The sequence below is a fragment of the Cataglyphis hispanica genome, chromosome 17, assembly GCF_021464435.1.
Source record: "Cataglyphis hispanica isolate Lineage 1 chromosome 17, ULB_Chis1_1.0, whole genome shotgun sequence".
In the NCBI taxonomy this organism is placed as follows: Eukaryota; Metazoa; Arthropoda; class Insecta; order Hymenoptera; family Formicidae; genus Cataglyphis; species Cataglyphis hispanica.
The window spans coordinates 132,418-149,616 of record NC_065970.1 but is presented as its reverse complement, the minus strand read 5'-3'; the positions used below and the strand labels follow the sequence as shown (position 1 = coordinate 149,616).

The 17,199-nt window shown below is 31.1% G+C and overlaps 2 protein-coding genes across 15 annotated transcripts in view; one reads left to right on the top strand and one right to left on the bottom strand.

Annotated features, from left to right (window-relative positions):
- Positions 1-17,199, bottom strand: part of LOC126855770 (cytosolic purine 5'-nucleotidase) — a 36,109-nt gene that overhangs the window by 6,611 nt on the left and 12,299 nt on the right. For 2 of the 12 annotated variants that reach the window (XM_050603685.1, XM_050603686.1), the window contains exons 1-2: positions 8,893-9,305; positions 6,838-6,959 (exon numbers count right to left, since the gene is read on the bottom strand). In XM_050603685.1, coding sequence (XP_050459642.1) covers positions 6,838-6,959; positions 8,893-9,147 — 377 coding nt within the window. In that variant the 5' untranslated portion in view covers positions 9,148-9,305. Of the gene's footprint in view, positions 1-3,451; positions 3,627-5,060; positions 5,421-6,837; positions 6,960-7,326; positions 7,444-7,764; positions 8,111-8,892; positions 9,306-10,070; positions 10,116-17,199 lie in introns of those variants that run through there. The other 10 variants (XM_050603691.1, XM_050603692.1, XM_050603687.1 and 7 more) reach the window with 10 other exon arrangements.
- LOC126855776 (O-phosphoseryl-tRNA(Sec) selenium transferase) lies at positions 8,952-16,187 on the top strand. 3 transcript variants are annotated; one of them, XM_050603708.1, is made up of 6 exons: positions 8,952-9,089; positions 11,337-11,521; positions 11,662-11,935; positions 12,182-12,557; positions 12,786-13,282; positions 13,361-16,187. In XM_050603708.1, exons 2-6 carry the CDS (start codon positions 11,408-11,410, stop codon positions 13,624-13,626), a joined length of 1,527 nt encoding a protein of 508 aa, XP_050459665.1. In that variant the 5' UTR covers positions 8,952-9,089; positions 11,337-11,407; the 3' UTR covers positions 13,627-16,187. The 3 variants fall into 3 exon arrangements, with proteins under 3 accessions (XP_050459665.1, XP_050459664.1, XP_050459663.1); XM_050603707.1 differs by lacking the exon at positions 8,952-9,089 and adding an exon at positions 9,505-9,799; XM_050603706.1 differs by lacking the exon at positions 8,952-9,089 and adding an exon at positions 10,122-10,723.

Genomic DNA, 17,199 nt, shown 5'->3' with positions numbered 1-17,199 from the left:
TAAATATTCATGTTGAAGGCTCTCTAAATATGGCGAGTTTTTCATATTGTACATAGAATATCTCGTGTGTGTAATTAGAAACAATAATAAATAAAATAATATATTATAAAATATCATAGCGTGTAGAAATATGCAACAAATATCTCTCTCAGATTTCAAAATATAGAAAAAAATATAAAAATACACAATTTATATATAATACCAAAGAATGAACATAAAGATTTTTTTTTCTCAAGATTATTTTCTTATAATGTCATTAAATATTTCTCTTAACAGAGTTATGTTTTAATTTCTTGTATATTGTAGCTGATATCGAGATAAAATCAATCGTCTATCTATATATATATATATATATATATATATATATATATATATATATATATATATATATACTTAACTATTTATGTAAGGATATCGACAGATATTCCGCTGATTAATTTCACATACATAAACTCACTGAAGCACTCGTTTAATTGTTCCAACATGATTTTGTTTTATATTGGATTCCTTAACTAAAAAAACATAGATTTTTAGTTAAATCGATTAGACTTTTTGCACAAGAGGATGCGTTCATATTGAAACGAAAGTCACTGCACGTATCGAACTTTCACTGATCATTTATTGACGGTATCCTATAGTGTGGCGTCCACGTACAATTATATTTTAGTAATAATTTCCAACTAATTTATTTATTTAGCAATTAACCTCACAAATATATAATTTTAAACTCGAAAAATAGATATTCAGTGAATAATCAAATATTTAATCAAACTTTTTTAAAAAAAGATTTAGTGTTGAATTATTGCGAATCTCGATTTAACATACTGCATGTGTATGCATTTATGTTTATTTTTATTATTATTTATCAATTTTGCCTAACATAAATCGATCATTACTCGAACAGTAGTAATTAAAATTAGATTGATAAAGCAATTATACATAATGGCACTAGTAATTTGTTACACAACGTGAATGAATTATGTGTGCGTTTAAAATACGCTATTTTAATGTAAGAAAAAACGTTGTTGTATAAATATCGGTCAGTAACTTGAAACAAGTTGTGCTCGTTGCATAAGTCTCGTCGCTTGTAAGTTCATAATTCAGTGGCAGATAAAGATGGCCATAACGAACGAATAACTACACGTATATTAACGTTTAAAAAATATCTTTTCAGCAGTAATAATCAAATTTTCGAAAAGCAAATGTCTTTAAAAATATATGTTTAATTCGCAAAAAAGATTAAATTTCTTCATGTTGGTGATATATGTCATATCGTAGAAAAGAGAGAAAAAGAAAGAAAGCGGAATATTATTATACGAGCAAGTAAATTATAAAATAAAAGAAAATGTTAATTGAAAAATTGACAATGATTTTAGCCATATAACTTCATAATATGTATGTATAAAATTATACATTTAGATCTACATTTATTGAGAATTAATATAAATTGTTCAAGTTGATACAAGCAGCCCATATTTATGTACATATTTTGTTTTTTTTTTTTTCCAAATCATATCTATTAAGAAGATTGATAAGAGTTGCGCAGTCATCGTATTCTTAATCTTTCAATCAGGAATTATTAATATATTATTTTATATACGTTAATTATTCTATAAAAAAAATCTTCCAATAAGAGAAACATTAGTCTTTATTATAATGACGCATTCTTATGAGGCACGTTGTTTAATTACATTAAAACGTCCGTTGTCGCTATCTGCTTACCGAAAGAAATTTGTTTGCGCAATTCATGCTGGAAATTTTTAATCATTTTATCGCAATGAACTCACAAACGTGTCTTGATAGTTCTTCGTCCAATGACTCGAACGAAATTACGATAAATAGGCGATACAAAATGAAAGAAATGCCATAAATAATTTTTTTTTTAAATTAATCATTATATACATTGTAAATAATTTTCTCATTATACATAAATATAAATTAAATGTTAATTCAAAGTAAGTACAAATGTGTACGTATGTGTAAATTAGTTTTTTTTTTTGTTAATTTCAAGTAATAAATTAATTTTATTACTGATTTAATATTAATTCGATACTAATATGTACTTTATCAGAGAAACGAAAGAGAAAGAAAGAAAGAGAGAGAAAGAAAGAAAAAGAGAGAGACATTTATAAATTATTTTATTTTTTGTTTATAAAAATATTTTTTTAAACATCTAATAAATGACCGAGAGTATCGTGAGAATTATGAACAACGTCGAAAATAAGATTACACGTAATAAAATAACTGCCGGTAGGATAATGAAATTCTACGAAAGATTGCTAAGTACATTATCGTCGAGTAAGGATAAACTCCTTCATTATCTAATAATACTATTGAATGCTCGAATTTATTGCAATTAATCTATTCTCTCTAAGTTTTGATTCATTTCCTGCATGTGTGTGTGTGTGTGTGTGTGTGTGTGTGTGTGCGCGCGCGCGTGTGTACTGTTCTCTAAAAACTATAGCCAAATAACAAAATTTATTTTGTATCTTTCACTTGTTTGCTTTTCAAGGGATTTATTAAATATTATTTTATAAAAAGTTTCTTTTGTGCATAAAAACACTATGAAAATAAGACATATGATATATGTATATGAGTAGAAACAAACAACTTTGTTTAACAAAAACACAAAATTAGATTTAATTAAATAAAAATTTCGTTAATTAAATAAAAAAAAAATCTTGTTCTTTTAAATAATAATTTCTTATTGCTATACATAAATTGTGGACATGTCAATATTAGTTAATATTAAAATCTGTAAAAAGCTCGATGTTTACTAGTTTAAATGTCAAATTCAAAGTAATAATCGATAGATGCATATCTCAGCTTTTGAACCCACATTATGCAATTCCGTTACACGAGCACTGCAGATCAAGATAAGGTAAGCGCGCATTATCGGGAGATGTATTTTCAGAATAATAATTTTCGATGCAAAAACAATACCGTAACATGGCGATTTATATCTTTCTTCGTGCGAGGAAATTATAGTCCGATGTACTGTGACAAGTGCATATCGATAAATTAGACACGCAAAACTAAATTTATATATCTTTGACAGACGAGATTTTAAGAAACTTCCGTGATATATTGGTGTAAAAACAATTAAAGCAAAAGTTATTATTTGTCTGTAAGTTATGTACGAGCTAAATGATTTCAATAGCATAAAAGGTAATCGTATTACAATATTACGTAACGCCGTTATCTAACAATAAGAAACGGTACCCTAGACGGAATGCGAAATAAAATGGGTTAAAATTAGGTTTAAAACTCAACGTTACTGACCCGGGGCCAAATTCTATAATTGGAATAAGGCAAAAGATTTGCGCGAGATGAATACCGATCTTATACGTCGAATGCTGACTCTCGAGGCTCGCCGCTTTGTCACACATTAATAACACCACGGAGTGGTTTGTCCGCTTTTATCTCACTTAATGGAGAATCCTAGAATTACCTGTGGCCCAATTCGCGTTTATCAGTGCGGGCGCCGTGAATGCCCTCGTTGTAGCTATCCAGATCTTGTTCGCTACGATCGTTCCTCGTCAGTCCTACGTTAAGGCCGAACATGGTACGATGAATCGATTCCTCGGGAAATATGTTCGAGTCATCCGGGAATCGCACTCTCGGCCCTACACCGTGAAATTCGAATTGCCCTCGTTTAATTAAAGGGTTCGTAATAATTAAGTAAACCCTCTATTCGTAAGATGCATATCTCTCGTTGCAATAGCAATAATCTTAACATAATGATAAAAATACTCCATCTTCGATGGACAAAAAAATGTGAGATAAAATCAGTTTAAATCTACGTTATTTAGAATTTCTAATTTTCTATAACTGGAAAAAAAAAACAAAAGATTCGCGTTATAAAAAATGAATTGTGTATCTCGTGTATTTAATACATGGGGGATCTAAACTAAATTTTACAGATTATGGACTTATTGCAATGAACTTTTCTATTCGCTTCCGAAAAAGTGCGACTTAAATGAAAATAATAATTTTGCATATCGACAATTAACAAGATATTTCTCTACACGCAGCTTATCACTTTAAGCGTTCTTCCTATCTCATGTCAGAGCATGCGATGTTTCGTAGCACAAACTCAAAGTCCGATTGCATCGACTTGTTGAGAGACAGATTAGTGCGATAATACACATTAAATTATCATTCTTCTTTTGTATTTATATCTTTATATTAGATCTATATATTTATCTACACACGATTAGATTGATTTATCATAATTTTTAATGATATTAGAAATATTAGAAGTTGTTTTTAAAATTAACAAGTTTTTGCCTCTAGGTGGAAAAGTTTCTGTTCATGTTAATGACAAATGCAAATTTCTTTGTCAATTGCATAATATCGCTTCAAATTAAATTTCATTTGCGTGATAAATCTTTTATGTCAAATTAACATTACAAAGATGGAGTTGTGACTCGAGAAAAATAACCAATCGTAGATTTAAAATTTAATTAACGTTAAAATATAAACGAGAGAGACACACATATATATCTAGCTATTTGCTAGAAAAAACAAGTAGAATATTCTGAGTTTTGACTAGGCATAAACCAGTTATCATTTACTAATATCCGTTTGGCCTGATTAGTTTCTGACTATTTTCTACTAGATAACCAGAAAATTCTTTTTAACAACTTTAGTTGTTAAAAAAATAAAATTATCTAATATGTAATTTTTTGATTAGTAATTAGTCATCTAAATAGGATTTTATCGAAACAGAATTTTCTATTCAGTTATTAGACATTTGCTGTTCAATACTTAAAAAAAAAAAGATAAAAAATGCTTTCAACTATCCCGTTTTATTTTTTTTATACTGCACGAAAGAAAATAAAAATTTACACCAAATCATGCGACTTTCTCTGTCACGATATTTTATCACTACTTTCTGATATTAATTAAAAATATACAAAAATATTAAGCGAGTAATTAGCGGTTAAAATTATTAATTTTAAATTATAGTTTAACTTAAAACTCAAAAGATGTCTAAACAATGTAACGAAAAAATGACTTTTATACATATAACAGCATTCGTAAAAAAAAATAATTACCTATAATGATATCCGCTGGCGTGATGACAACGCCGACGTTTTGATGACTCATAGCAAATTAATGGTGCGAATCGCCAATTTCCGAAAACTTAAACAAAGTGAGATGTGTCGTGAAAACTGATCGCAGATCGCGTATTTATTCTTAACTCTGCGTCCATGTAAGTGGCAATGCCATAATGACGGAACGGAATAACAACTTTCGGTCGTGGCGCGTCAAACACGATTCTTTCTCTTATTCTCTTTCTATCTCTCTCTCTCTCTCTCTCTGATACAGCAAAGCGATAGGGACGCATCAGATCAACCGCAAGGGTCATTCGCGTATACGATAAGGATGAAAAAGGAAAAAACCGTGACACACGTGATACCCCCTACGATTTTTAAACAGAACATTAAGTCGGACAGATTTTTTCATATTAAGAAAGATTATGTATAGCGGGAGTGAAATCGAAAATAGATTTCCTGTAACAATCGTCACAGATGCGTTTTACTTTACTTATGCGTTTACTTTTGACCTTAAAAAACTAAAAAGAAATATTTCAAAGTTGACTACAGACATAAGTATTCAAAAGTGAAATTTATAATGTGGAATGTAAAATCTTGTGTCCTCGGCAAAAGATAATGTGATAATTTAATACACATGTATAGTTTGCGTTATTTTCATTAATTATACATATGCTATTTCGAAATTCATTAATTTCTCATACATTTCCAGAACTTTACCACTTTTTTTTATCAAACAATCATTATTTTTTAAGAAAAAATTTGAATTTAGTAAAGTAATTTATTTTTGTCTAGGTTTGATATAAAGAAGGTCGTGAATAACGCATCTTAAAAATTATCTGCTTTCTAATTATTTAAAAAAATGTATTTTTTTCCTATGCTTTTCCTCCAGATAAATATTTATTGGAAAGTATAGTATTTCTAGCCGAGATCTTTTTATCTTTCTTACAATTATGTTTATGTTTATCAAATCTATAGTTTACTGCGTAATATTAGCGTATAGTATATGTACATATATAAGAGGAGATGCGCCAAATATATTTTTACAATCCCGAAATATATCGCGACCAAAGTGTATCGTTTAAACGAGTTATTTTCGTATGATACATATGAATTCACTTTTGAAAATGCGTGGGATTGATATTTTAATCCGCAAATAGTTCAGAAGCTGATTTATCATAGATAATATAATCTCTTTTCTGGCATTTTCTCAAATATTAAATAAAATTTGACCAAAAATAATTCAAAATCTTATTGACTAATTAATTAAAAAATGTTGGTTGATAAAAGTTTCGATCGAGCATATATAAAGCTTATGAATCTGCTTTAATCTCGATCACACATATTCTAACATTTTTGAAAAATATTTCAATATAGGAAACAAAGTTGTTACATCATATATGCTTTTACGTCAAAAGCATTCTTAGATCGAACGTATCATAAATTATAAATATTTGGGCGCGTGTAGGAGAATTCAAAACTATTTTCTTTACCGGTTATAGGTATTACTGTTAACTGTTATTCTGTTATCTACTTTTTAATTTTATATATAGTTTTTTTACACGCATTAAACGCTATTAAAAATTGATAGGCACAGCTTTGCCCTGCGCGATTCATGATATAAAAGTATGTACGTAGATATTCATTTTCCTCAAAATATATATGGATTTTGAATATTTTAAATAAACATCTCGATACGTTTGTCCTAACGGCGTTCATTCTTCGTAAAGGTAAAAATATTACAAATGTAAAAAAAAACATACACACGCACACTAACCTTTGGCTGGCTTGCCGGTACCATTTTTTATTACCACTCGGATCATTATCGTGTTGAGGTGTATTAGGCCGACTGTTCTCCTGATCTCCATGTGCATTACAATTTTCAAGCTCCATGATTAACTGTAAAAAAATTTACAACGTTCGATTTATATATAATCTTTCGAAATAAATTTTTTCTTCAAATATACTTGATATTGTCTTGAAAAAAAAATGGAATTATTAAAGATTTATCATAAATATTTAACATTAATAAATATTTAATATTAATAAAATTCCAAGTAAATAACGATAATATAAAAATTTGTTCGTTATAACTGATTTACACAGATGCAAATTATGCAGGTTATGCAGATATGTATTAACATTATATTAATAAATCTGCCGCGTTATCGGCATATCGATAGTTATGTGCTATCCATCGATAAACTCTACTTTGAATAAAATACGTCTGTGTTATATACAAAAATTAATTTTTTATAAACAATACTTTGGTGTGTTACTCATAAAGATAATCGACAAATTCGACAATGTCCAATGTTTCTGCGATCCATGCCGAGTCTCGCGAGTTCCGAGTAAACAAATATAAAAGCTTATTTTCGCGTGTCTGCAACAACGAAATGCACAATTATATCCGTTCTTTCGCCATATATCCATAATTAATAAACATTACAGTGCGTTAACGCCCGCGGTGTGTTATCATTTTCGTCGCCTTATCGTTGTTGAAACTAACAATAAGATTAATCTGTTCTTCAATCCGTGCTATCGTTAAATCATTGTTTCGCGCGTTATTGTTATTTTACGTGAGAAGCGTGCGAAAAGAAGGTAAACAACTCATGTTCGTGCTCATTTAATAATAATAATAATAGTCAACATAATGTAAATACACAAATAAACGCGAAAATAAAATCAACTTTCATTCTCGTACCTTTGTGGTAATAAGTGTCTTTTATCATATGCTTTATGATGAACGTCATAAAAACTAATATGATTCTCAAAACTATTCGATACTGACACTGCGATTTGTCATCTGAAAATTTAACAGATCGTTACCCTCACTACCGCCTCCTCGTGCGACGTTCAATGCAGATTTGCTATTCGCTGCAATTCACTGCATACTGAGGTCAATTCACTGAACTATGATAAATTCGGTCACAGGTATGCCAATCGATCATAGTAAAAAGTCTCTAAAACGTGTTTGATACGCGCAGCTCAATTCGGGTGGGAAGAAAAATCGAGTGACATTTGTAATTGGAAAAAACTAATTATGACGATACGATAAGAATAAAACGGATAATTGAGATATGTATATATATATATGTATGTACGTGGCGATCAGTCTGTTCGCAAATGCATTCTCAAGAAAAATTTCAGAGTTTGATTGACCAATCGGAGCAAGGAAACCTCCTCCTTTGTCCTAATTAGTTAATCGAACGATTCGAAACCTTTCCAGCCTCAAGTGGAACACACCTCGAGTCGAGGATACCGATCAATGTTGACAATCGATACATATACGTACATATACGACTGTATAATAATTGACATAAAGAAGGAAGATATGAATCGCATACGAACCAAACAAAAAATTGTTAAAATTTGTTACGGTATTTAAGTATTTACCTCTTATACATTCTTGTATAATTACAATGCAATCTCTCAAATCTGGTTACAATAAAATGTAAACTATCATAAAAAAGTAGACAAAAATATTACTTCCCTTTATAACCTTATAAACTTAAAAAAAATTTAAAATTTACAATGCAAAGTTGTTTCTAAATGTAATCTCGAGAAAACTTGGCATCACACGATGAAATGAAAGCAGACCTATAAAAGGTTAGAAAAGGGCGTTGAATCTCGCTTCTACTTGGAGCTTGCGTGGCGGTTGCAAAGGATGTGTGAAACACGAATGGGATAGAAGGAGACGTAAAGTCGATATCGTATCTCGTATCTCGTGTAGAGAGAGAATTGTATATAATATAATATTATATATATATATATATATATATATATATATATAAATGTGTGTGTGTATGTATATATACAATATAATATGCACCTGTCGGATAGTCGAGGCGCGAATAACACGCGAAGCACCCTGACCTGTAAGATCGACGACGGCGGCGTCGTCAGCGGCTGCGATAGCGGACGAATTCGTCCGTAGCGCCGTAGACGTAGACCCGTCCCCGTCGGTCCCTTGTCGGAGTCGACCAAACGACGATATCCCAGGAATAGTAGGAGTAAGAGGAGAAGGAGGTAAAAGCCTGTGCTTTGCGATTCCCGCGAACCTCCACCACGCGTACGCGCTCCTCATCCTCGTCGTGCACTTGGACGACGATCGACGACGATTGCGACGGCGATGGCAACGACGGTGGACGGCGGACGTGTCGCCGTTCAACAATTACGTCTCGCTCGATCATCGGTATTGCGTAAAATTAATCCGATTTAGTTCGTGACCTCGCGGAAGCGAAGCGACGTAACCTACAAATCACAAGTATCGTATATCATATATATGTACATGCATCGCGGACTTCCCCCTCCCCCTGTTTTTGATTCCGACGACCCCATCGCGAATCGTGAGACCGAGGACTGAGAGTCTGTCAAGTTGAGTGTCGTTGCATTGCGCGAGATCGTGTTTCTGGTGGACACTCTAGTAATTTCTCCCGTATTGTCTACCTCTAGTACCTCTATTTCGAGAAACAGCGATATGCATCTCCTTGTATATTGCGTGCATATCGGTGTTTATCGCGATAGCGCTGATCAAGAAGAATGCGAAATGTGACGCGGCAACGCGTCGAGTCGTGTCGCTGTCATTGTCGCATCGTGTGGCTCAACCCACTTTTGATCTGTGTACCGATCGGCACGTAGGACGTAGAGTGTAGTCACCGATCTCCAAGAGATCTACGAATTTAGACATGTATCCACGGTGATGTTCAGAGTTTTCCTCCAGCAGTGATTCGTTATCAGTGAGTGAGCGGTTCCGGGTATCGCGCGCACGCGTAGTCACGTCACCTCGCCTCCCTCCCTCCCTCCCCACGCCGTCCTCGCCTTCTGCCTCTCGCCTTCCCTCGCTACGCCCCCCTCGCCACACCTCACCTCACCGCGCCTCACTTCACCTAACCTAACTTCACCTCGCCTCACCTTACCTCACCTCACCTCTCACCTCACCTCTCCTCCCTCCCCTCGCCACGCCTCGCCTCGCCTCGCCTCGCCTCGCCTCGCCTCGCCTCGCCTCACCTCGCCTCGCCTCGCCTCGCCTCGCCTCGCCTCGCCTCGCCTCGCCTCGTTCAGTCTCGTCCACTGCGTCTCGAACTCGGGTACAGAATTTTGCGCGACGACAATCCAATGAACTTGGCACGTCGACATAACCTTTAAGCCGCGACGACTGTGATATATTTTCGCTCTCTCAATCTCCTCACGCAATCATTCTCGTTAAGCGGTTGATCGGCACGAGCCACAGACTACAAGCTGTCGCGATCGCGTCGAGACATTTTATTGTCGCTCCATCCTTTATTTTGTAGATTGATAGAAATTCCGACACACGTCAAACAGACGTATGATATCTGCTTGCGTGCATTTGATTACATCGCGAATTTTCATTCATTTATTGCTGCGCGTTATTCTATTCTCGTAGTATTTTACATATGCACTACGTGTTTGTCGTATTGTATTTGACAATGTTCAGTTTGATTCTGTTCTGTATACTTTTGTTTTCGCGCGACGTTATATCGAGAATACAATCCGTTTTGTACTTTTGAGTTTACTCGAGACTTATTAATAAATTTCGTCCTTCACGCAACAAATTTGTGTTTTTATTTCGCAAACTCACACTCGTACGTATCACCTTCCGTTTTTCCTTACATATCAATCTTGCACAGTCTTATATATTTGTAAGTAAAAATGTTCTTACACTCGTATCAACTTTGTATGTTGTCATGTTAGATATTATTTTTCAAAAAAATGCGTACTTTTACTGAATTTACCAATTGAAAACTGCTTATGGTGTGAAATTTGCATCGCGCATATCAAACATATAATCTCTTGTAATGTTTTTGTTGGAAAAAATCTAATTGAATATTCTTTTTTATTAAATGTTTGAAACAAATTATATACTAGGGTGAATAAGATTCATTTCTTTTAATATTACTTATTTAAACATTTTGTAGCCAAATGTGTAAAATAATATAATTTATAGTACGGTAGAACTTCTGTATCGCATACTCTCTGATTTCTTATCACTCACCACTTTTCCATTTGCATTGTTTCTCCTTTTGTTTCTTTACAATTGCACAACTATATATAATAATTATGCCTATTGTATGCTTTTTTGCTTTTATTCATTTTCTCGCTTTGTTTACAATCTTGTAAATGTAAAGTATGATGGAAGCAGCGCAAGAGGAGATGTGGTAAACAAAGAGCGTAAAATAAACAATAGGAAATCAGAGAAAATTAATACAGAGAACACTACTATAATCATTATCCATCGTTATCTATTAATCAAAGAGCAATGGTGTACTAAGAGATCAAACATCAATTTGTGGAGGACTAAATAATTGAGAAAATTCTTCAAAAAAATGAATAATCAAGCATTCAGTTTGGCGGAGAGGCTCATACCTTCAACTTATGTACAACAAGGTTTAAACGCCAAAAAATCTCGTGAAAACGTTATACGACATTTTATTGAACATGTAAGTCAAAAATAATAGCAAAACTCATTGTGTGCTTGTATATGTGTATATATATATATATATATATATATATATATATATATATATATATAACAAAAATGATATACATTCTTTTTTACAATATAATGTTTCTCCAACAGCGAAAATGGCCAGAAGAAGGTTGGGACGATGCAACGATAGAAGCATTTCTATCGGATCTATCGCAAATGGATAGCAATAATTTTCCCTCAAATTGTAGCGTTGGTGAACGTGAAGCGAGAATTGTATCAAATATTGTTGCAAGAAGACACTTTCGTATGGGACATGGCATAGGTAGATCCGGTGATTTAGAAGAAGTACAACCCAAAGCTGCTGGTAGCAGTTTAATGTATAAATTAACAAATTCTTTAGTGCTTGAAGTTATACGATATATGGGTAAGCAAAATATGTGAAATATATATTTATCATGGAGGATATTTCAGATATATATTTAACTGCATAGAAATAATTCTGTAATTTAAAGTGATAATAAACTTTAATTTTGATGAAAGTTTGATTTTTATTATAAATTTGTAAGTGGTTTTGTATATATATATATATATATATATATATCAAAAAGTATTAATTTAATATCAAGTAAATTTTACATATCTGTAACAAAAGGGTATCTTTTAATTGCAGGAGTGAAGAGTATAGCAGGTTGCTTTCTATCGCCAATGGCTACAGGAATGAGCCTAGTTTTATGTATGCTAACGCTTAAGCAAGACAGACCACGAGCGAAATATGTTTTATGGCCTAGAATTGATCAAAAATCTAGCTTCAAATCGATAATCACAGCTGGTTTAGAACCTATCGTTATTGAAATGCAAATAATAGGAGACGAATTGAAAACCGACATGCAAAGACTCGAGGCTCAAATGGCGGCTTTAGGCGAAAGTGTCGCTTGTGTACTTACAACAACGAGTTGCTTTGCGCCTAGAGCGTGCGACTCTGTGGATTCTATCGCAGCCCTCTGCAGTCAATATAATATACCGCATTTAGTAAATAATGCATATGGGTAAGTAAAAAGATGTACGATTTTTTTTTTATCTGTATTCTTGTAGTTTGATATCTTGCTACTAAAGTAACTAAGACCTAATTTTTACTTTGGAACGTTCTTACTTGAAAATATGAAATTATTTTTTTTGTTAAAAAAACGATGTGATTGGCTATTCTAATTTCAAGATATTAAAATATTTCAATTAAAAATTATTTTACTAAATATATTGCACTATACTCCTAAAAGCTTGCAGAGTACAAGATGCATGCATCTCATACAAGAAGCATCGAGAAAGGGTCGTGTAGATGCCTTTGTTCAAAGTACAGACAAGAACTTTCTAGTTCCAGTGGGTGGAGCTATTATAGGCTCCTTTGATAAAAATCTCTTGGATCGCATATCGAAAATGTATCCGGGACGTGCGAGTGCGAGTTCCGTTATGGACGTAATGATAACACTGTTGAGTCTTGGAATGGCAGGATACAAACAATTGATTGCTCAACGTAAGGAAATGTATTCTTATTTGAAAGAAGAATTGGGAAAATTAGCAACAAGGCATGGAGAAAGGCTATTGGATACTAAGGGCAATCCGATATCCATGGCTATGACTCTTCAATGTCTAAGTCATCAACACGACAACAAGCAAGTTACTATGCTAGGATCAATGCTTTTTCTGCGTAATGTTAGTGGTACTAGAGTAATAACGACAACAGATTCTAAGCATATTGTTTCACATAAATTTGAAGGTACATACTTTAACGTATAATTTATATATAAAGTTTTCAAAATTGAATATTACATATTTGTTCCAATTATTAAAATAGGCTGGGGCGCACACAACAGCAATTACAGAGTTCCATATCTAACTGCTGCAGCAGCATTAGGTATGAAGAGATCTGATGCGGATGCATTTATACAAAGATTGGATAAAGCTTTAACAAAAGTAAGGAGACGCTCAGCGCCAGTAACGCCCACCGCTTCACTCGCCGGTTCCAGCATCAATGGAGATGCAGGTGGTACTGGTGGACCAGGAGAATCTAGCACAGCCTCAACCAGCCGTGCAAGTAGCAAAGATAGTTTGAGAAAATGAACCGTAATCAACGCAACTGGCCAGTCTAACCAACATATTAATATCAATTTGTAAGTAGTTTATCACTTACAAGTTGGTATCTATAGCATGTTTCTGGGAAATGTAATTTGCCACAAAATTGTTTATATGTGCCAATGTGTTCATATATTGACAAAAGTTATATAAGATCAGAAACAATACAAAAATTTGAAACTTTTCAGAATTTAAAAATCATGTAACATAAATATTTCCTATGTGCAAGGAAAAAATTCCTCTTTAAACATGGTAATCAAACAACATTAATTACAAAGTTTGATGAAACAGTGATCTATATCCATTTTCATAGACACATGCTAGATACAATGTGCTGATTTGTCTGACCATTTGCGTTGAGATATTGTCAATTTAAACAACACACATACATGCACAGACATGGAACATACACATACCGGAAAAAGGTGAATTGTGTTTCAAATATTAAAGAGAGAGATCAACAAAGTATTTGAGAAAAATAAAAAGTAAAAAAAGAAAGAAAGCACACAAAGCATATTAGGATACTTATGGCTCTATTTCACAAGAGATTAAGTGATAGCGCTGGCCGCCGATTTAATAAAATTAAAGTTAGTAATGTGTTCTTTGTTGAAATGTATATGCTACTCATTTATTAAAAGACGTTTACATTTATAAGAAAATAGGAAATGCTAAGTTCTTATATTTAATTTTTTTTTCTTTCACCTTCTTGATATAGTTTGATATAAGACAGAGAACATGTATTAACCAAAATTAATTGCATACTCGAGCGCTTTATAAACTTTTTTTTTTAACGAGCAACTATAAAACTTACAATTCCATCAATACATGTAGCAATATTCATATTATTTACTAATTGTTTATAATATTTATTTATAATATATTGAAAATCTTTGATTGCTCAAAGCAATTTTTTTACAGATATGCTTAATGGAATTGATTTTTCATTAATTAATTTATATTAATTTTTTGTATTATATATAATTAATAATAATCTTTAAATGCAGGGAATTGCACATAAAATAAATTTTTTTCTCTTTTATTTAAACAGAGTATATTTGTATTTATAGCATTAGTAATAAAACATATTATCTGTGAAAAAGAGAAAGCTGTGAAAAAGAGAAAGCTGTAGTGAAATGTTTATGTGGAAATTATACTATTATAGGAAAGTATATGACAAAATTTAGGGATGCATAGTACACACAATGGCGCAACATGATATACAAAAATGTTGCGAAATTAAATTTAAAAATTGTAATATCTTCGTATATATAGACATTGTATGTTGGTTTATTCTAAAAACGATAAGAATTTGGGACATAATAGTATATTATTTTCTTTTCAATGAAGATAGAGTGTTATTTTAAATTATAATGTTGTATAATAAATGGAGTATATCTGAGCTAGGAGTATGTTATGTGAATATAAATATTATTTGAAATATTTAGTACAATTTGCAAACAAATTGATGACATCAATATACTACTACACTCCAACTAATTCACATTCATACACATTTATACATACAAAAAAGATAATTCATATTTACACAATTTATTGCATATAGGATAGTTTATTTAAAGTTTTATGCAATTTAGAAAATTATATATCAAAGTTGCATTTTTGTGAATATTTAATGAAGAAATGAAGGAGGAAAAAGAAATTGATAGTGAAATTTTAAATATACATACACACACACATCCCTCTATCAATTTCGTATCAATATTGTTAAAATTTTTCTAAACATATATCATTTATGTGCCTGATACATATTTTCTTTCTTTGATTGACATGCATTGATCATTTGTATTATATGATTAAAATTTTTATGAATTACATTTTATGTGTTTAACAGTCTAAAATTATTAGTATCTGATTGATATTTAGATAACAATGCATGATTCTAAATTGTCAAAATTTTCGGAATATATATTATCATTCTGAGCAAAAAAAAAAAGAAGCAGTAATGCATACACAGATTAGCATTTAATTAAACACTTATTGTTAGTTGTAATAGCTTATTAGAATGACAAATGTTAATCAGATTTTGTGAGAGAAGCTCCTAGTAATGATTATCATTATTAGTAAGATACATTATCTTACTAATAATTATAGATTTATATTCCTAAATTAATTACATACATAATCCCTTATAAAAAAACACTTTAACATATACATACATATATATATATATATATATATATATATATATATATATATATATATATGCAAGCATACTTTTTTTTCTAAAATTTGTTGATATTAATTTGCAAAATTTTCTATATTTTTATTTAGTTATCCTTTATTCATGGATTGTGTGTTTAGATTTATATATATATACATAACTATACTATATTGCATATTCCATTTTTAAGTTAAATTAAATATTTTCTTTCAATTGTTCATTTTTATCTTACAAGAATGAATAGTAAATATACAGAAGAACTCTAAGATGTAGTAAAAGAAATTGCAAGATTACTGTTATAAGATCGTATATATAATGCTACAATAGGAAATATGTACATTGACATTATATTATTTAATAAAGAAGAACATATGTATATAAACATATATATATATATATATATATATATATATATATATATATAATATATACATGAATATAGAGCAATCTTTATATCAAGCATCACATCTCGATGTATTCAAATCTCTATTACAGAAATTATTGATTAATTTATATTGTACATTGAAAAATTTTACTTGTTTTATATATTTATTAAAAACTTCTTATTTTACATATCTTAAGATATTAAATTTTCTTGAAGAACAATAAAATCACCCTATATGCATGTATATATGTATATATACATATGCATATATGTAATACATATGCACATATGCATATATGATAGTAAATATCCTCTAGAACAAACAGATCTTATATAATTCGTACTCGTAATATTCCTATGTAAATAAAGAAATCTATCATATTCGATTCACTTCCATTTCTCTACAGTTTGATTTTATACAATGAACATCTTATTTTTATATGCATTGTAAAGCTTTTCATCCAACAACGACATTTGTGTGTGAGTTTAATTTTCCTTTTTAAATTTCGCGTCTAACAATTGGACATTTTTCATTACAATTATTGTCTTTTATAATGATAAATAATATTCTAACAGATGGACAGTGAATATGTTGTGATTCAAAGCGCATCTACATGTTCTCGTAAAAATAATGTATTTAATGTAAGGAGTAATATAAAAATACAATATGCCAACATCGATTCTTATGATATATATTATTAATTTAGCACATTTATATGTATTGTGTGTGTGCAACGTAACTAAGGCTTATTGGATAAATAATTGGATAAATTGAATAATTAAATATATATATACACACACGCACACACACACACACACACACACACATATGCAAACAAAAGATAATTATTCACAATTGTGTTTTGAGAAAGAAACATTTAGGTTTTTAATATACATCTAAAAAGTACACTTTTTGCTGACATTGTATATATGCGGTTGTTTTAATAACAAGATTTTTCATGACTCTGATGCTTTTCATTTAAGATATGTAAAA